Genomic DNA, 19,346 nt, shown 5'->3' with positions numbered 1-19,346 from the left:
TTCTAGCTAGGTGGATAAAGAACTGGTTCAGCAACAGGAGACAGAGAGTAATAGTTGAAGGGAGTTTCTCGAAATGGAGAAAGGTGACCACTGGTGTTCCACAGGGGTCAGTGTTGGGGCCACTGTTGTTTGTGATATACATAAATGATCTGGCAGAGGGCACTGTTGGTATGATCAGCAAGTTTGCAGATGACACAAAGATTGATGGAGGATCAGAAAGCATAAGGGATGGTCAGAGAATACAGGAGGAGATAGATAGACTGGAGAGTTGGGTGGAAAAGTGGCAGATGGTTTTCAATCCAGACAAATGTGAGGTGATGCATTTAGGCAAGACTAATTCTAGAGCGAATTATACAATGAACGGAACAGCCTTGGGAAAAAGTTGATGGGCAGAGAGATCTGGGAGTGCAGATTCATTGTACCCTGAAGGGTGCTGCACAGGTGGATAGGGTGGTCAAGAAGGCATATAGTATGCTTGCCTTCATTGACGGCGTATTGAGTATAAGAGCTGGCAAGTTATGTTAAAATTGTACAAGACATTGGTTTGGCCGCTGTTAGAATACTGTGCACAGTTCTGGTCGCCACATTACCAAAAGAATGTGGACGCTTTGGAGAGGGTGCAGAGAAGATTTACGAGGATGTTGCCTCGTGTGGAAGGTGCTAGCTATGAAGAAAAGTTGAGTAGGTTAGGTTTATTTTCATTAGGAAAAAAGGAGATTGAGGTGGAACCTGATTGAGGTTTACAAAATCATCAAGGGTATAGACAGGTTGGATAGAGACAAGCTTTTTTCCAGATTGAAGGATTCAATAATGAGAGATCACGCTTCAAGGTGAGAGGTAGAAAGTTTAAGAGGGATACACGCGACAAGTACTTCATACAGAGGGTCGTGGGTGTTTGGAACGGGTTACCAGCAGAAGTGGTAGAGGCAGGCACGGTAGATTCATTTAAGATGCGTCTGGACAAATGCATGAGTAGGTGCGGAGCACAGGGATACAGATGCTTAGGAATTGACCGACAGGTTTAGATAGTACATTTGGATCGGCTCAGGCTTGGAGGGCCGAAGGGCCTGTGCCTGGGTTGTAAATTTTCTTTTCTTTCTTAGTGAGAGGCCTGGATAGGATAGATGATGTTTCCACTAGTAGCGGAGACAAGGACCCAGGGCACAGCCTCAGAGTGAAGTGATGAACGATTAGACCTGAGAAGCAAAACAATTTCTTCAGAGGGTGGTTAATCTGTGGAACACATTGCCGCAGAAGATTATGGAGTCATTAAGTGTCTTTGAGACAGAGATAGATAGGTTTTTGATTAATATGGGTATTGAAAGGTACAGGGAGAAGGCAGGAGAATGTGGCTGAAAAACATATCAGCCATGGTTGAATGACAGAGCAGTGTCAATGGACTGAATAGCCTGATTATGATCCTACATCTTATGGTCTCATAGGAACTTGCCAAAGTTTTTCCATGTACATCACAGATTTCCTTCTTGAAACCTGCACTGGTTACTTTGAAACTTTTTCTCTTCATCAAAATATTTAGTACTTCCACCCTAACTCAAGGTTCTTTTTGCGATGACACCAAATTTGGTGGTATAGTGAACAGTGAAGAAGTTTACATAAGAGTAGAATGGAATCTTAATTACCTCGGCCAATGGGCCGAAGACAGGCATATGGAGTTTAATGTAGATGAATGTGAGGCATTACATTTTGGTAAGGCAAACCAGGGCAGGACCTATACAGTTAATGGTAGGGCCCTGGGACTGTTGTCTCACAGAGAGACCTAAGGCTTCAGGTACATAGTGCTCCAAAAGTGGCACCACAGGTAGATCAGGTGATGAAGGTGGCATTTGGAACGCATTCCTTCATTGCAGCATTGAGTACAGGACTTGGAATGTCATGTTACGGCTGTACAGGACATTGGTGAGACCATGTTTGGAGTACTGCTAACAGTTCTGGTCGCATTTTCCTATAGGAAAAATTTTAAATTGGAAAGGGTGCAGAAAAGATTTACAAGAATGTTATCAGGACTGGAGTGTTTGACTTATAAGGAGAAGCTAGAGATGCTGGAACTTTTTTTACCTGTTTATAAAATCATGACGGGCATAGATAAGGTGAATGACAAAGGTCTTTTCCTTCGAGCAGGGGAGTTTAAAGCTAGAGAGCATCTGTTTAAGGTGAGGGGGTAAAGTTTAAAAAAGGAACCTGGGGTGCAACGTCTTACGCACTGAGGTGGCATATATCTGGATCGGACTACCAGAGGAAGTGCTCTAAGCAGATACAGTTACAACATTTAAAAGACATTTGGACACAAGAATAGTAAAGGTTTAAAAGGGAATACGGGCCCAATGCAGATAAGTGGAACTAGTTTAATTTGGGAAACCTGGTCAGCAAGGAGGAGTTAAACCAAAGGGTCTATTTCTATGATTCTATCAGTAATCTATTCCTAGACTTCTAAAACAGACAAGTGTAGGATATTCATAAAGCTCTGAAAGAATTCTCAAGATATTTTTCATAGTTGGCTCAATACAGTCCTCATGAATAATATTCCACTAACACCATTCTAACCTTCTATCACCTTGCACCAATAGAAACCATTACTGTCACTATCATAGTTAAAAGGACCATTTGATGCTGTTTCCTTCTATTCCAGTTTTCCTATTATTTATCAAGAAATAAAATTCGAAGACACAAGATTGCCCTCATGTTGATCGACAATCAGGAATTTCTCTCTCACATTCTAGCACTTGCTTAGGTAAATTTTGTAGGGCTAAGACGACTTAATCTTTGTACAGAAGTTGCTTGTAGGTTATCCTGTTTAAACAGCATTAGGATGAGAGGGCAGTTTGTGTATGCTTTGACAAAATATTTCTCTTGAAAGTACTATTTTACCATTCAAAACATTACAGTCAATTGAAGACATTGTGGATTCATTAAATACATGAATTGGATACATCAGTGCTCTGCCTAGTGGATGCACAGTTTGGTGCATTAATCCTCAGAGCATCCATTATTTCTCTCCTGGTTTCCTTCAATTGCCGAGAATACAAATCATCAGCCCTAGTGATTTATCCACTTTCAAGAGGTCAGTTCCTCAAGCACTTTCCTTCTCATTATACTTATTTCATCTAATATTTCACACTCAACTGTAATTTCTGCATCACCCCATTCCTTTGTGAGGACAAAGACAAAGTACTTAGGAAGAATCCTGCCCAAGTTATGAAGTAAATCTCTGATATGCAAAGACCATTCTTTCATTAACCTCTTGTTCTAAATGATAAAAGATTTTTTAGATGTTCCTTAACTTTACCAGCTAATATCTTTTATAATCCTCTATCCTTTCCTAATTGCCTTTCTCACTCCACACCTGGACTTTCTATAATCATTTAGATTAGATTAAATTAGATTCTCTACAGTGTGGAAACAGGCCCTTCAGCCCACCAAGTCTACACCGACCCTTGGAAGAATAATTCACCCCGACCCATTTCCCTCTGACTAATGCATCTAACACTATGGGCAAGTTAACATGGTCAATTCACCTGCATATCTTTGGAATGTGGGAGGAAACCGGAGCGCCCGGAGGAAACCCACGCAGAAATAGGGAGAATGTGCAAACTCCAAACAGACAGTTGACTGAGGCTGGAATCGACCTGGGACCCTGGTGCTGTGAGACAGCAGTGCTAACCACTGAGCCACCGTGCAGTGTTTGATTTTGAGATTGTCACTTTTGATTCTCTTCTCTTACCCTGCCTGCTTCTGGACAAGCAGGGGAATTCATGCAGAATTTATGCAGTACAGGCGTTTTTGTGAGGACATATCTACACTGTGCCCATAAAATTCTTGCTTTTGAATGCCTGACTGATTTGCCAGTGATTTTCCTTTTTCAAGTAGGTGTAATCACTCCACATTTACTAGTTAATCTCTCAAAGTTTGCCATCCCCCCAATTTAGAAGTTTTGCTTCTGTTCTATTTTTGCCCCTTTCCACAATAATGCTAACCCTATCTGCATCATGATTGCCGTCACCAGAATGGTCACCCACTGTTACCGGGACAGTTTCATTCCCTAGAAGTAAATTTGGAACTCTGACCCTCCCTCAGCTCACTCAAATTGACCAACATTATCAAATTTAAAAGCCAGAGGAGAAAGTCATGTTCAAATTCAATACACACTCTGCACAATTAAACAATCTAGTTAATGTAGGGAATGTCAGGAAAGTACAACAATATTCTATATTATAAATAATTCTTAGACAAAAAAATAACACATTACAGTACTCGAAGTGTAATTTTCATTCTATTAAATTCAGACTGACTCAAATGCCAAGAAAAGAAAATGCAACCATCTCTCATTATAGTCTTGTTTGTATGTTAGTGATATATAGATATAAAATACTTATATATCCCATAATAATGGAAGTCACACATTTCTAAGTGTGTATACATCAGACTCCAGTGGTACAAGTGAAATAGGGAAAGGAAATAAAACAATAAGTTGTAATAGCTTCTTCTCCTGTAAAAGAAGATGGTACACAACTGACATAGGTTTTGAGGAAACCCGGTGGTGAACAAATTTATATTTCATACAGAAAACTAAATACAAAACATGTTCATATCTGAGATCTTGCATATGCCTGCATTTTATTGATTTTAAAGCTAGTAATGAAAATGTTGTATTACTGTAGATTAACATACTGTTTGTCATATTTGAATTTTTAAAAAATCCTGTCTTATGTTCCAGTCAGCAAACTTTAGCAGAACTGAAAACCTTCTCTTAGGCTGTGCATTAAGTGTAGCTTAAATGAATAAGTAAAAGTGACTAAGTCACAGATACTGTAGAAAATTCATAAAAGGAGTAGTCAGAAATGTACTTCTGCCATTGTTTGTGTATTTACTACTTATGCATCAATGCTTACTCTTTTAGGCGAGATTGCAGTTGATCAAGTCGCTCCTCCCTCAAGCTTCCACCACATAATTCTCCGATTCCAGGCACCAGAAGATCAACTGCTGCCACCTTTCAGATAATACCACAGAATGCAGAGATTACATATAGTATTTGAAATTATGATAAAATTTTCAATTATTGTATCCTACCAATACATCTAGAGAGGTCAAGTGGCCAAAACACCAGTTGATGAAACATCATACAGGAAAATAATGAGGTTGTCCACTATGCTGGGAATAGAAAAGCAGGGAGTAGTTAAATGGTGAGGAACAGCACAGACTGCTGCAACACAAAGGGTGTCCTTGTGCATAAATCAGTGAAGGTTAGTATGTCAGTGCACAAAGTAATTAGGAAAGCAAATGGATAGTAGCCTTGATTGCAAATGAGATGAAATGTAAAAGTAGACAAAGTCTTGCTACAGTTGGTCAAGGCTTTTGTGAAACCGCACTTAAGAGCGCTGCACATGGTTTCGGTCTTAGTTTAAGAGGCATTTTAAGAAAGGTTGCACTATAGGCATTTTAGGAGAGGTTGATTTCTGTGATGAAAGGGATCTAGAACCCAAAAGCACAACTTTAAAATAGGCGATCTCCCACTTAAGATGGGGAAGGGAGGTTCTTCGACAATAGGACCTTTGGACAGATTCTTGATCCACAAGAGACTTGAGACAGAAAAATACAGATTATCTATGATCTTAGTGCATGGAAAAGCAGACTTAAGGGGCCAAATGGCCTGTTTCTGCTTCTATTTTTTACATTCAGGCAGAGCTTTTAGTTCAATCTGTCTTATAGCAGTTTTTTAAAATTAAAATGTGGTCTCCTTAATTCAAGCTCACAGTTAGGAATGATATTTTACTATTAATAGCGGTACTTTCTATAGAATTTGTTCACTTATTGCTGTGTCTACAATCTAAAGTTCAGTCTGTGGTTTAAAAATTGTAACAAATTATTATTTTTTGATCAATGTGAAAATGTGCGTGATTGGTCAGGACTGAATTAGCAGTTTCACAAGTCGAGACAATTTGTGCATCCTAAAACATAGCCACGACAGGTTGTTGTTTAAATCAGTTATTCCTTTTAGTTGATGGATTTTGTGACTATGATAAACTTGATTCATGAACTAATCATTTTGAAGCCTAGATTTCTCAGATAAATATGATGAATATCCAAACAGCAATGAAAACCAACGAGTGGAGTTGATGCACTGGCTCCTGGGTTCAGGGTCTTTGATACTGACAAATAAGAAATAGCAAAAATACTAAAGCATCTTGTGGATCCAGATATTGAAAAATAAACTCATCTGTTACCTTCAATGTGCTGATTCCAGATTCTATACTTGATGGAAATGGTTTTATGATCACTTTAATTGCCCTTGTTCATTCATTCCTTCAGAAGCTTTCCCCTCTTCTTTTCTGTAGCCTTCATCAGCTAATCTTGCCTAGTCCAGGCTACTGCAAACCTACTGTACCTCAATGGCAAAGATTTCAGTTATATCACAACCTCTGTGGAGCATAGTTTCTACAAGAGCCTCCCTATGTTCACTTCAACCGATTCCACTAAATGCATCATTTGACTTTTTACATGATTACTTCCACTTGTCCTACCTAATATAATCAAATTTCATCCTTCCCTCTTGTTAAATGAAAATACTAATTTGGAAAGTGGAACTTGTTACCACATGGAGTTACTGAAGCGAATGTTTTGTATTTACTTGAGGAGAAGTCTGGTAAGTACATGGAGAGAAAGGATAGGAAGGATATGTTGATAGGGTTACATGATGTAGAATTGGGAGGCAGCTCATCCGCAGTATACACAGGTGTGAATTTCAGGTCATGTAACACACTTGTAAAATGACTGTTTCATGTTGGTGGCTTTCCCAAAGGAGAACGATACAATAATGCTGGCTGATGCTCAAAATATCTGTGTTCAGACATGGCACTAATATCCATACAGTTCCTATCTTCTAATTTGTCATATAAAGATAATCAGTTGTAAGACACGCACCAAGTTTTGAAGCATTACAGTATTGTAAGAGAGGAAAAGTAAAATTTACTTCTTTGAACATCAAATTCATGACAAAATAAAATTCTTTCTGTGGATACACACAAACATCTGCTGAGGTGACAAATCAAATCATGTTTTACCCTACTCTGTATATTTTCCATTTCCTCACTTCAAAATGACTAATAGCTTAACTGGTTGAGACACTAAAGTTAAGTACCTCAGCTACACAAACCAGTGGGGGCTTAATTTTGATTTTCAAATGTGCTGATTTAACAGATACTACAATTTAACACTGTGTCTCTTGGTTACGAAGGTGAAAGGTTCCTGCTCTTGATCTCGCATTTACCAAGTATGGATTATTGAATGATGACATCATACAAGGATATGATTCGATTTGCCTGTAATGATCACTCAATGTTAATTACAAAAGTAAAAATCAAACTCTTGGTCACCATATCTGAGAAAGAACATGAAGGCTTTGGAGAGGGTACAGAAGAGATTTGGCAGCATCTATGGAGACAAATCAGAGTTAACATTTTGGGTCAAGTGATCCTTCCTCAGAACCCTATATCCTGAGGACAGGTCTCTCGACCTGAAGGGTTAACTTTGATTTCTCTCCACAGATGCTGCCAGACCTGCTAAGCTTTTACAGCAATTTCTGTTTGTGTTTCTGATTTACAGCATCTGCAGTTCTTTTGGCTTTTACAGAAGAGATTTGTTAGAATCATTCCAAGGATAAAAGATAAATTGTGAAGTTCTCCTTCAAGCTCACACAACACTCTAATTTGGAAATATAACCCTGTTACATCATGGTAGCTGGCTTAAAATCCTGGATTTTTTTCCCAACTGCACAGGTAATGCATCAGCACCAAACAGAGTACAATGATTCAATGCAGCAGCTCACAGCAATCAAGGGCAATTAGGAATGGACAAAAAATTGCTAGCCTTACCAATAATGCCCAAGGGAAAAACAGACTGGTGAAACAGGCTGTTCTCCTGACAGAAAAGAAAGCTTATAAGAAATCTTGTAGAGACATTTAAAATCAGGGAAAGCTTTAGATATGGCAAGTAAAGAGAATGGTTTTGAATGGCTGAAGGGTTAATAACAAGAAGTCATAAATTTAAAGGTGATTTACTGGAAAAATAACCTCTCACAATCAGAGCTAGGATTTGGAAAGCAGCACCTGAGAGAGTCATGGATACCATCTCAAAGGAAGATTTCAAATAGGAATTGGGTAACTGATCAAAGTAGAAAAAAAACTCAGGGAAATGAAGAAGCAGTGGAAAGTGGGACAAAGAGGTTATTCTATGCAACAGCTAGCAGAGACTAAATGGGTCAAATTGCCAACTTCTCTGATGAGCTCTGCTATAATTATGTCCTGATGTAAAAAAATCACTCTTAATAATGCTGAGAAAATACACATTTAGGAAAGCAACAAACATTTGATAAGGTAATTCATTCATATAATGCAATATTTTCATAACTTCTAGTTAACATTCACCATTCTACATGATGCACTTATAGGACAATGATCATTCTTTTAAATAGTAACATAATTTAACCATGGTAATGTATATTTTTCATTTCATTTTATTTTTGATAATTTGGAGAATGTATCAAATTTAAACATGTACATTGTCCATATTATTATTTTGGGATATGTTTTCTTTAATTACTTTATACTTTACAGAAATACTTTTTAATAGTCTTTAATATGCAGTGAAAAATTGACAGTTAGGTAATTGTACAAGATTAGTTATTTGTATAAAGATGAAAATGAAGATGAAAGGGAGGAAGACAATAGGTGCAGGAGTAGGCCATTTTGCCCTTCGAGTCTGCACCACCATTCATTATGATCATGGCTGATCATCCTCAATCAGTATCCTGTTCCTGCCTTATTTCTATAACCCTTGATTCCACTATCCTTGAGAGCTCTATCCAACTCTTTCTTAAACAAATCCAGAGACTGGGCCTCCACTGCCTTCTGGGGCAGAGCATTCCACACAGCCACCACTCTCTGGGTGAAGAAGTTTCTCCTCATCTCTGTCCTAAATGGCCTTCCCCTTATTTTTAAGCTGTTTTAAGAGGTAGCATAGAAACTTACATCATAGTGCTGTTTGTAGCAATGTGGTATAATCATTTTGTCATTGCTCAAAACCCTTACAGAATAGATTGTTATTTAGTTTAAACCATTGTTATAAAACACATTCTGGTTTGGGTGGCATGGTGGCTCAGTGGTGGGCACTGCTGCCTCACAGCACCAGAGTCCCATGTTCGATTCCAGCCTTGGGTGACTGTCTGTGTGGAATTTGCACATTCTCCCTGTGTCTGCGTGGGTTTCCACCGGGTGCTCCAGTTTCCTCCCACAGTCCAAAGATGTGCAAGTCAGGTGAACTGGCCATGCTGAATTGCCCATACGGTTAGGTGCATTAGTCAGAGGGGAAATGGGTCTGGGTGGGTTACTCTTCGGAGGGTCGGTGTGGATTGGTTGAGTCGAAGGGCCTGTTTCCACACTGTAGGGAACAATAATCTAATCTAATCTAAACAAACAACAGTGCAAGAGGCTACATTCAGTCAGAATCTGAAGGATGAGTAGATTTTAAGCCATTATGTCTTCCATCAGCAGAGAAGATGAGTTAATGAACTGATGTTAGATTTTAAAATGTTCAATACATAAATCATATAATTTCTGCTTACTGTATGCTGAGGGTGATCTTGATTGTCTCTGGCATAAAAGGGCTTGATGTCATAAGGATAATTAACCACAAAAACAGGGATATTTCCACAGTGCTGTACCAGACAATTCTCATGCTCAGTCTGCAGGTCACAGCCCCACTGTAAAAGATGATAGTCAATATTTACTTTACCACCAATGCAAAGTACAAGGATTTTCAAAAAATAATGCATAGAGCTTTTATATAATTTTTATTCAATAAAACAAACAATTAAATAACAATGTACTTTTAACTTAAAGTTAAAAAAAATTGGAAGCATTGTTTTTAATCAAATGCTACTCCATTGTCATTTTAACTTGCTTTAAGGAAAGCTTTCTAGCTTAACACAAGTAGTAATTGATTAAGTATGTCAGGATGCCTTTCAAAATACATTACAGCTGATACAAAATTTGAGAAACCTGCTTCCTGATTGAAATGTCTTGCAGATACTATCTCCTACTCATTATAAATTATCACAATGACAAACATGCCGTTCTAATGAAATTACTGTTTCAGTTTCATGACAAATGAAGGATTTGGAATGCCGCACATTTATGTGCTCTTTAAATTATGCATTAGATTTGCTTTTAACTATCCATGATTGCCACACTGATTTTAGTATTTATTTGCAAAGGAATTTCTTTATTTGGAATTATGCACATCACTGTATTTTTATTTTTAAGAAGCCATTGCTCAGCAACAGAAACCAAACTAAAACAGAATTAGGTGGAATAACTTTCCTTCAGTGCAGATTTGCAAGTATTTCTCTTTAACATCAATTAGAAAGAACTACACCTAAGGAAGTTGAACAGACACAGTTCGTTCAACAGAAGAGCCAAGTTCTGACGCTATTCAGCTGTGTAATGTAAAGTTGAGAGATTTGACAAGTTTTACTGTTCTGGTTGCAGGTAAAAATATTTGTTACACTTGATCACAGGGAGTGAACACATTCATTATCATTCATAAAATTTCAATTCTCATCATAAAACGATTTCTCGTACTCAGCTACATGTACAGTTACAATCTTTTTCTATCTAAAAACACTGATCAGCCTTGCCTAGCTTAAAAGAGAATATTGTGCAGTGACAAACATGTAAATGCACAATCCATTAATTATCACAAGCATTTTCCAATTATAACGGGAAGTCATTCAAGAAATTGAAGGTTGCCTCTGGAATTCAACACTGAAAACTGCTTTACATCTGAGCAGAGATGTTTATTGGCATGTCAGTTCGTGACAAAGTCAAGAGCTGGTTAACAACCACAATGGCATAGATGGATATCATTGCGTTGAATTAAAGGGATCAAATACTGCAAATTGGCCAGAAAACATTCAGAAATCAGGGCAACATTCACAATTACCTATTGCGCATTTAAATCCAGTCCTGTGGAACTTCCTCTTACATTGTACAAAACTGTAGAAATTACTGCCACTAGTTCCTTTTCAGATTGCATCTGCGTTTAAGCAGATGGGTTAGAATTAAATAAAAGCACTTAAATAAGGGGCAAATAAATTGATTGTGTTGTAAAGCCCGCTCTACTAGAATATATACTGAGGAAATACCTCTTGTGGAAATAGACTTAACTGCACACCATATACTTTCCATTCTTACAGGATTCCTCATGGGAATATGAATTTGGAGACTGCACTTCTGAGAAGATCTGATATATAAAATCTCCTGTGTTTAGCGAGGCTTGAAATATAGCTAACAAACTGTCCAACAGTCTTCATTTTTACCACCTCAATGTCTGGATATGAAAATAAATGGAAAGAATAGTGCTAAAGGCAATTGAGAGAAACAAAGAAGTGGTCTGAGAAAGGAAGAGAAATATCAAAGATTAGACACAGAAATAAAAATGTTCCTGAAGAAGGGCTCATGCCCGAAACGTCGATTCTCCTGTTCCTTTGATGCTGCCTGACCTGCTGCGCTTTTCCAGCAACACATTTTTAAGCTAACAAGGTTCAAAGCAAAGACAAAAAAGGTAGGGATACTCAGCTGTAAAGAATGTGGAATGTGAACAATAACTTTAGATAGTTTGTTATAATTTGGGTTCCAAAATCCATGTTGAAGAAGCAAAGAAATGAGAGCAAGTTTGCTGAAAATATAAAAGAAATATACAAGAAAAACATGTAATCTACAAAGGTTAAAACTGTGGCCAAAGGATTACTTCTTTAAAGTTTGTCACCAATACTGAATTAATTTGGGGAACTGAAATGGAGCAGTTTGAACAAGTGATTTTTTAAAATTTGAACCAATTTGAAAAAAAAACAAAAGTTATCACTGTTTGTTATAAAAGTATTAAAATTGATAGTTAACAGCTAGGAACAAGATTTTCAATAAAGTAGCCTAGAAAAGCCACCTAATATCACCAAACATTACATGTCCAATATGATATTGCAATTTCATAAAATGATTCGATTTTCAAGACACTTTCTTTACCTTTGGTTCAAACTTGAAGGTTTCTGTGCTTCGCTGCAAAATGTCAATTGCTTCAGTATAGGAAAGCCTAAAAGATATATTTACATTTCAACTATATTAAACAAGATGTTACATTTGCCAAACATTTTGATTAACTAAAATTAACAAATTCAGAGGGCATTGTAACCATTTAGACTGCTATTTCAACATGTATTTCCTTTAGGCAATCTTAACATGATCGCAAATCATAGAACCTTTACAGTGCAGATACAGGCCATTGTATTGAGGCTGTGCCGATCCTCTGAAGATCATCCCACTCAGATCCATTCTCCCACCCTATCCCAGTAACCCTGCATTTCCCATGTCTAATCCACCTAGCCTACACAACCCTGGATGCAGTGGACAATTTAGCATTGCCAATCCACCCAACCTGCCATCTTTGGACTGTGAGAGGAAATTGGAGCACGAGGCAAAAACACATGCAGACATGGGAAGAATGTGCAAATTCCACACAGACAGTTGAGCCTGAGGCTGTAATAGAACCCATGGCCCTGGCACTGTGAGGCAACTGTGCTATACAGTGTGCCACCCCATTACGTGTGTATTATCAAAAGTGAAAAACAAAAAGATGCATTAAAAAAAAGCTCCCATGTAGAAATATAGGATGCTAAACCTACATATCGCTACAAAACATGTACAAAATTCACAGATATTAAAAATACATAGAATTTTTAAAAGAGAAACAATTCACTTACACTTTAAATGAATTTTTCAGCATCTGTTCCATCCTTTCCTAGGAATGAATATTCCAAAATTAGCCACTAGTTCCTTTGTTGAAGGCTGGAAGATAGCATGGAACTTTCCCTAAAAAATTCCTCACCAGCTCGTGGATTTTGCTTTTAACTGAAGAAAAGCAGATATTTTCATGATCTTTTGCCTTACATGATAATTTGTCCTGTTATTTAATGACCCTGCTGCATTCTTATCACTCTCAGAATTATAGAATCCCACAGTGTGGAAGCAGTCCATTTGGCCTATCGAATCCACACCATCCCTCTGAAGAAAATCCCATCCAGACCCACCCCCAACCCTACCCCGCTAGCCCTGCATTTCCCATATCTAAACCACCTAGCCTGCACATCCCTCGATTCAATGGGCAATTTAGCATGGTCAATCCACCCACACTGCACACCTTTGGACTGTGGGAGGAAACCAGAGCACCCAGAGGAAACCCATGCAGACATGGGAAGAATGTGCAAACCCCACACAAACAGTTGCTCGAAGCTGGAATCAAATCCAGGTCACCGTGAGGGAGCAATGAGCAACCATATCACAACTCATTCTCCTCTCCTCATTCCCTGATGTGTATTAGTTTAGAAGCTGATCATCTCTAACATCTTGCAGTTCTTATGAAAGTTTATGGACTTGATAAGTTAACTGTATTTCTCAACCTATAGGTGCTACATGGCCTACTGAGAATTTCTCTCATTTTCAACATTCACTTCTTATTTCTAACATTCACACTAATTTGCTTTCATTTCAGTTGGAATTAGATTTTTCCAGTGAAATACTGCAATTTTTAACGTATTAATGCAGAAACAGAAACAGAAAATATGTATTCATGTGCAAGAATTACACTTATTGATATCTGTTTTGAATATGATATTAAAATCGATATCATTTTTATATCTTAATCCTTGATGCTTTAACTTTCGGGCGTAGAAATTATAAACTCAGAAAATTAAGAAAGAAAATCCAAAATTTTGGATGGAAATTTCCAAAACTGGAAATTCTAATGTTCTGTTCAAGCAGCACCTGCGAACAAAGGATATGAAAATATTTTGGATTTGACACCCTTTGTTAAAACTGCCATGTATTCATGGATTTTAGAAGTCTGGAGTTTTACTTCATCAGATTTTCATAATTTCAAGATAGATGTTCAAAAACTGCTAGAAATATATGGTTTCTCAATGCTAGATTATGCTTGTCTTTCTATAAATCTCACGGCAGAAAAGCTGAAGATTAATCAAGTCTAACTACAAGATTGGAGACAGAATATACAAAACCTTTTGTCCAGGAGCTATATATTTGTGGAAGAGTTCAACATCATCTGAACAGTTTGAAAGAATATGCGAAGTTGTGATCTTGAAGAGATTCTCCATCACCTGGAAAAATCAAATATCATAAAAACCAGTGGCAAAAATGTAATTCTTCTGAAATCAAGTCTTAAAATCAATCAACTAGAGGAAATAAAAGTCTTTTCTTTCAAGGGATGTGGACGACACTGCCAAAGTCAGCACTTATTTTCCATGAAAATATGGGAGTAAGTTGTGTGCTTTGATTCAACTCAGTGGCTCAAGTGCCATTTCAGATGTCAGCTAAGAATCAACCACATTACAATGGGCCTGGAGTTACATACAGACAATGCTAGATAAGAACATTAGATTTCCTTTTCTAACAGTTACTAATAATCCAGATGCATTTTTACATTTCTTTAGTGTAATGGTCACCATTATTGTTACTAGTTTTTTATTACAGGTTTAAGCAAGTGAATTTAAATGGCTAGCTCCCTCAACCCCTGGATTGTGAGTACAACAAAACAGCACAATTCGAGTGAAATTTATAAATAGCAGATTCAGAAGTTTTCAGAATGAATTTGAAAGTCTACAGTATTTTAAGTATTGTTATATGAATTTTTTTCTCTATCTGAAAATTATCTGGAGGACATTGTATTTCAGTAAACCAATATACAATGCCACAGACAAGGCATTACTGTGTGGCAGGAGAAAGTGAGGGCTGCAGATGCTGGAGATCAGAGCTGAAAATGTGTTGCTGGAAAAGCGCAGCAGCTTTTCAAGGAACAGGAGAATCGACGTTTCGGGCATAAGCCCTTCTTCAGGAATGAGGCTTCCTAAAGAAGGGCTTCTGCCCGAAACGTCGATTCTCCTGTTCCTTGAAAAGCTGCTGCGCTTTTCCAGCAACACATTACTGTGTGGCAGGTTGGAAAGGAAAATAAAGCTCTGAAACAAAATTACTCAAAACAAAAACACTGGCACAAACTAAGAAGTGAAAATGTTTGCCAAATCACTTTAGACTAACTTCCTATTTTTTTTTAAAAGAGAATGTGAGCATCACTGGTTAGCCCAGCAATTGTTGCCCACCTTGAACTGCTCTTGAAGCTAGTGACAAAACATCTTTTGGCGCTGTTACAGTGTGTGTGGTTTCAGTATACACAGCACTTTTCAGAGGGAATTCCAGGATTTTGATCCAGCGACAGTGAAGGAATAGCAATATAATGACACGCAAATGGCTTGTTGGGGAACTTGCAGGTAGTGACACTACATCTCTGCTGCCCTTGCCCTTCCAAGCACTTGGCATCCACCATCCAAAAAGCGGTATCAAAAAAGCCTTGTTGAGTTGTTGTAGTGCTCTTACAGATGGTGAATATTGCTGCCATTGTGTCTTGATAGTCACTGGGAGTGAATGTTTACGTTGTGAGTGGAGGGACCATCAAGCAGACTGCTTTAGCTTGGATGCTATTGAACTTAGAGTGTTGTCGGAGCTGACCTTATCTAGGTTAGTAAGAATTTAAAAGAAAAAGCAGTCATGGATTTGGGTTTTGCAGGCTAAATATTGCTCACACATAGGTGCTGGTAAGGTGCTTCCATGAGCTTCTGCAGTCCATTTGGTACAAATACATTCAATGCTATCAGGAAGGGATTTCCAGGATTTTGACCCAGAGAAATTGAAGGAATGATGATATATTTCCAAGTCAGGATGATGAGTGGCTTGGAGGAGAACCTGCAAATGCTGGTGCTTCCAAGCATCAATCACCTTTGTCCTCCTGAATGTTAGCAATTATGGGTTTGGAAAATGCTATCCAAGGAAACTAAAAGGAATTTAAGGGAGTAGTGTATCTTGCAAGTAATAGCAAGATAGATAGATAGAAAGAGCATATTCAAACATATATAAAAGTAAGAAAAGGGGTAAAGCGAACAGAAGTCCTTTGGAGGATGAATTAATTTTAGGGAAGCAGAAACAGAAAATGGTAGAGAAAATTTTTTGTAGTCTTTACAGGAGAAGTCTAATTGCATTCCAAAAATACTAAATAACCAGGGCAAGAGGGGGAAGAGAAAATTAATACAATAACTACCACGAAAGAGAAACCTGATAGGGTACATTTGAGTATATTAAAGGAAGAAGTGGTAGAAATATAGGATGCACTGTTAATATCCTTAAAGAATCCTTAAATTCTGGAAAACTGCTGGACGACTAGAAAGTACCAATGCAACACTCTTGTTCAAAAAGGGAGGGAGATACAAAAAAATGGTAACAATAGGCCAGTTAGTTTAACATCTGCTGTTGGGAAAATATTAGAGTTTATTAAAAGAAGTACAACAGCCGAGCATTTAGAAACAATGATTAAACACAGCCACATGACTTCTTGAAGTGGAAATCATGCCTGACAAACTCATTATTCTTCGAGGAGGTAACAAGCAGAATAAAGGGATACCTGTGGATCGGATATGTTTGGATTTTTAGAAGGTATTTGATAAGGTACCACTTGCAAAAAGACTATTAAATAAGACAAAAACCCATGGTGTTGTGGGCTGTATATTAACATAGATTTGGAATTGGCTAGCTAATAGAAGACAGAATTGGATAATGGAGCCATGTTCAGGAATGGCAACCTCCAACTAGTTGAATACCACAGGGATCAGTGCTTGGGCCACAATTATTTTATATACAGATGTCTTTGATGAGGGAAGTGAATGTATAACAGCCAAGTTTGCAGAGGACAAAATAGGTAAGAAGGCAAGTAGTGAGGATGGCTCAGAGTTTGCAGAGGGATTTAGACAGTTTTAGCGAGTAAGCAAAAACTTGAGTGATGGAATAAAATTTGAGAAAATGTGAGGTCACCTACTTTGGCACGAAGAGGAGGAGCTGAATATTATTTAAAAGCAGAGATTGCAGAAAGCTGCAGCACAGAGTTATTTAGGTTTACGCTTGCAGAAATCACAAAAAGATAGTATATGAATTCAGCAGATAAAATGGAAGGTAACAGAATGTTGACCTTTATTTCAAATGGAATGGCATATAACAATAGAAAACTTGCAAAAATTAGACAAGGCACTAGTAGGCCGAGAATATTGTGAACAGTTTGGTTCCCTTATCGAAGGAAAGGCATACTGACATTGGATATTTTGGGTATGGAGAAATTACCTTATGAGAAGAGGTTGAGTAGGTTGGCCCTGTACACACTGGAATTCAGGAGAATAAGAGATGACCTTATTGAAACAGCAGAGGTTCTTAGGAGACTTGACAGGGCAGATGGGAAAAATTTGTTTCTTTGTGGGAGAGTCTAGGACCAGAGGGCATAATCGCAAAATAAGGGGCTGACCAGTTAGAATGGAGATGAGGAGGAATTTCTTCACTCAGAGGGTGGTGAATGTATAGAATTCTTTACTGCAGTGAACTGTTGAGGCTGGATCATTTATACTACAAAGAGCTGAGATAGATTACTGAGATAGTATTAATCAATCAGTCAGGTCATGGGGATAAATTAGGAAAGAGGAGTTGAGAATTATTGGATCAACCACAATCTCATTGAGTTGCAGAGCAGACTTGATAAGTCTAATGGCCCACTTCTGCACTTATGTCTTATGTTCTACAGAAATATGCCTGCAGGATGACAAAATGAGACTTGAATGCTGAAGAGTACAGGACATTTGAGAAAGAAAGGAAGTTAGGAAAAATGACAAGATGGATCTGTTGATGATTTTATTAATACAATAGAGAGGGAAGACACAACTTTAATAAAAAAAAAGTAAAAGCATTTTTGGTTGAGGTGAGAAATGATAAAAGCAAGAAGTCATTGTGGGCATGATGTACAGGATCCTTAACAGAAATCACATTGTAGGATGGAAGACAAGGAAGAAATGAAGGGAGCTTGTCAGCAAAGCACAGCAATAATTGTGAGGGATTTTAAGCTATACATGGACTAGAAAATTCAGATAGGCAAAAGAAGCCTTGATGAGAAGCTCATAAATGAGTTTTGGAATACTTCTTTAGAACAGCATATTCTGGAGATGGAAGGAGAGAAGACTACACTAAACCAAATATAATGGAAGGGGAATTAATCAACTGATAGTGGAGGTGGCTCCAGGAGCAGTGATCACAACGTGATTGAATTTCACATTCAGTTTGAGGGATAGATGAGTTGACCTGAGACTTGTATTTTAAATTGAAATAAGGACACTTAGGCATGAGAATAGAGCTAGCTAAAGTGAGTTGGCAAATTAAGTTAGATCATCAAAGATGCAGAGCCAGACATTTTATGCAATACTTATAAAGTACATGAATGTTTTACATAAAATGAATGTTCAGGGTAGATTTGTGGTTGAGAAATGAGGTGGAGATTAGGGGTGGGGTGGAGGAATCTACAATGGGGTAGATGCACAAAATCAATTTATCACAATTACATAGCTGATGTATTCAATTTTGAGAAAAATAAGGCACCATTGATTGAGCAACTAGTAAATGACTGATGGGCGACATAGCTGTTACAAAATGACTGTGCACAGAACTGTAGGCGAATAATTTGAGTTTTAAAACAAGCCACTGCACTTCTCTCTGCATGTATCACAATAACCAAGATGCTCTTGTAAGTTATATAAATTAAAGAAACATACTTTTGACATTTTAACCAGGAAATGGTGATTTACACTTTGAGTATTTGAGAATTAATTTGGTGGTGAACTGAAAAGTAAGATTGCAAAACTCATTATGGCAAATTATGTCATTTACTAAAGCTATGAATGGATAGCAATAAATGAGGCTCAAAATATTATTTGTTGCTTCTTCAGGATGAGGATGAGTAAGAAATATTATTAAAATATACATCAATGTCATTATTAGCAGATTAACCAAGCATATCTGTTTTAGGTCATAGAAAAGCCACTGATTCAGTGCAATCGTATAACTGTTGAATCATTACCTCCATAATGTCTTTCAAACTTTCAGTGAAGGCAAGTTCTGCTTCTACCATGTAAAACTCTGCTAAATGTCTTCTGGTTTGGGAGTTTTCTGCACGAAATGTTGGTCCAAAGGTATATACTTGAGTGAAAGCCCTAATAAATAAAGTATTTCTTTTTATTTCTGATTGCTAAACTTAATCCACCAATCTAAAAGAATTCCACATTTTGTTTTAGCCTTGTGACTATTTTCTGGGATTTGGAATTAGTTAAACTAATTTTTTAGTACAATCTGTAGAAC

General features: G+C 37.6%; 1 protein-coding gene across 3 annotated transcripts in view; it reads right to left on the bottom strand.

Moving 5' to 3' along the window:
* The window catches only part of nars2 (asparaginyl-tRNA synthetase 2, mitochondrial), an 87,938-nt gene that overhangs the window by 19,694 nt on the left and 48,898 nt on the right, over positions 1-19,346 (bottom strand). For all 3 annotated transcript variants that reach the window (XM_043691665.1, XM_043691667.1, XM_043691666.1), the window contains 6 exons: positions 19,069-19,201; positions 14,138-14,236; positions 12,827-12,864; positions 12,093-12,159; positions 9,635-9,772; positions 4,908-5,005 (listed from right to left, as the gene is read on the bottom strand). In XM_043691665.1, the coding sequence (XP_043547600.1) occupies positions 4,908-5,005; positions 9,635-9,772; positions 12,093-12,159; positions 12,827-12,864; positions 14,138-14,236; positions 19,069-19,201 (573 nt within the window). The remainder of the gene's footprint in view (positions 1-4,907; positions 5,006-9,634; positions 9,773-12,092; positions 12,160-12,826; positions 12,865-14,137; positions 14,237-19,068; positions 19,202-19,346) is intronic.

Source organism: Chiloscyllium plagiosum, chromosome 6 (genome assembly GCF_004010195.1).
Source record: "Chiloscyllium plagiosum isolate BGI_BamShark_2017 chromosome 6, ASM401019v2, whole genome shotgun sequence".
Classification (NCBI taxonomy): Eukaryota; Metazoa; Chordata; class Chondrichthyes; order Orectolobiformes; family Hemiscylliidae; genus Chiloscyllium; species Chiloscyllium plagiosum.
Note: the sequence above shows the minus strand (reverse complement) of the source record. Positions and strands in the feature narration are given on the sequence as shown.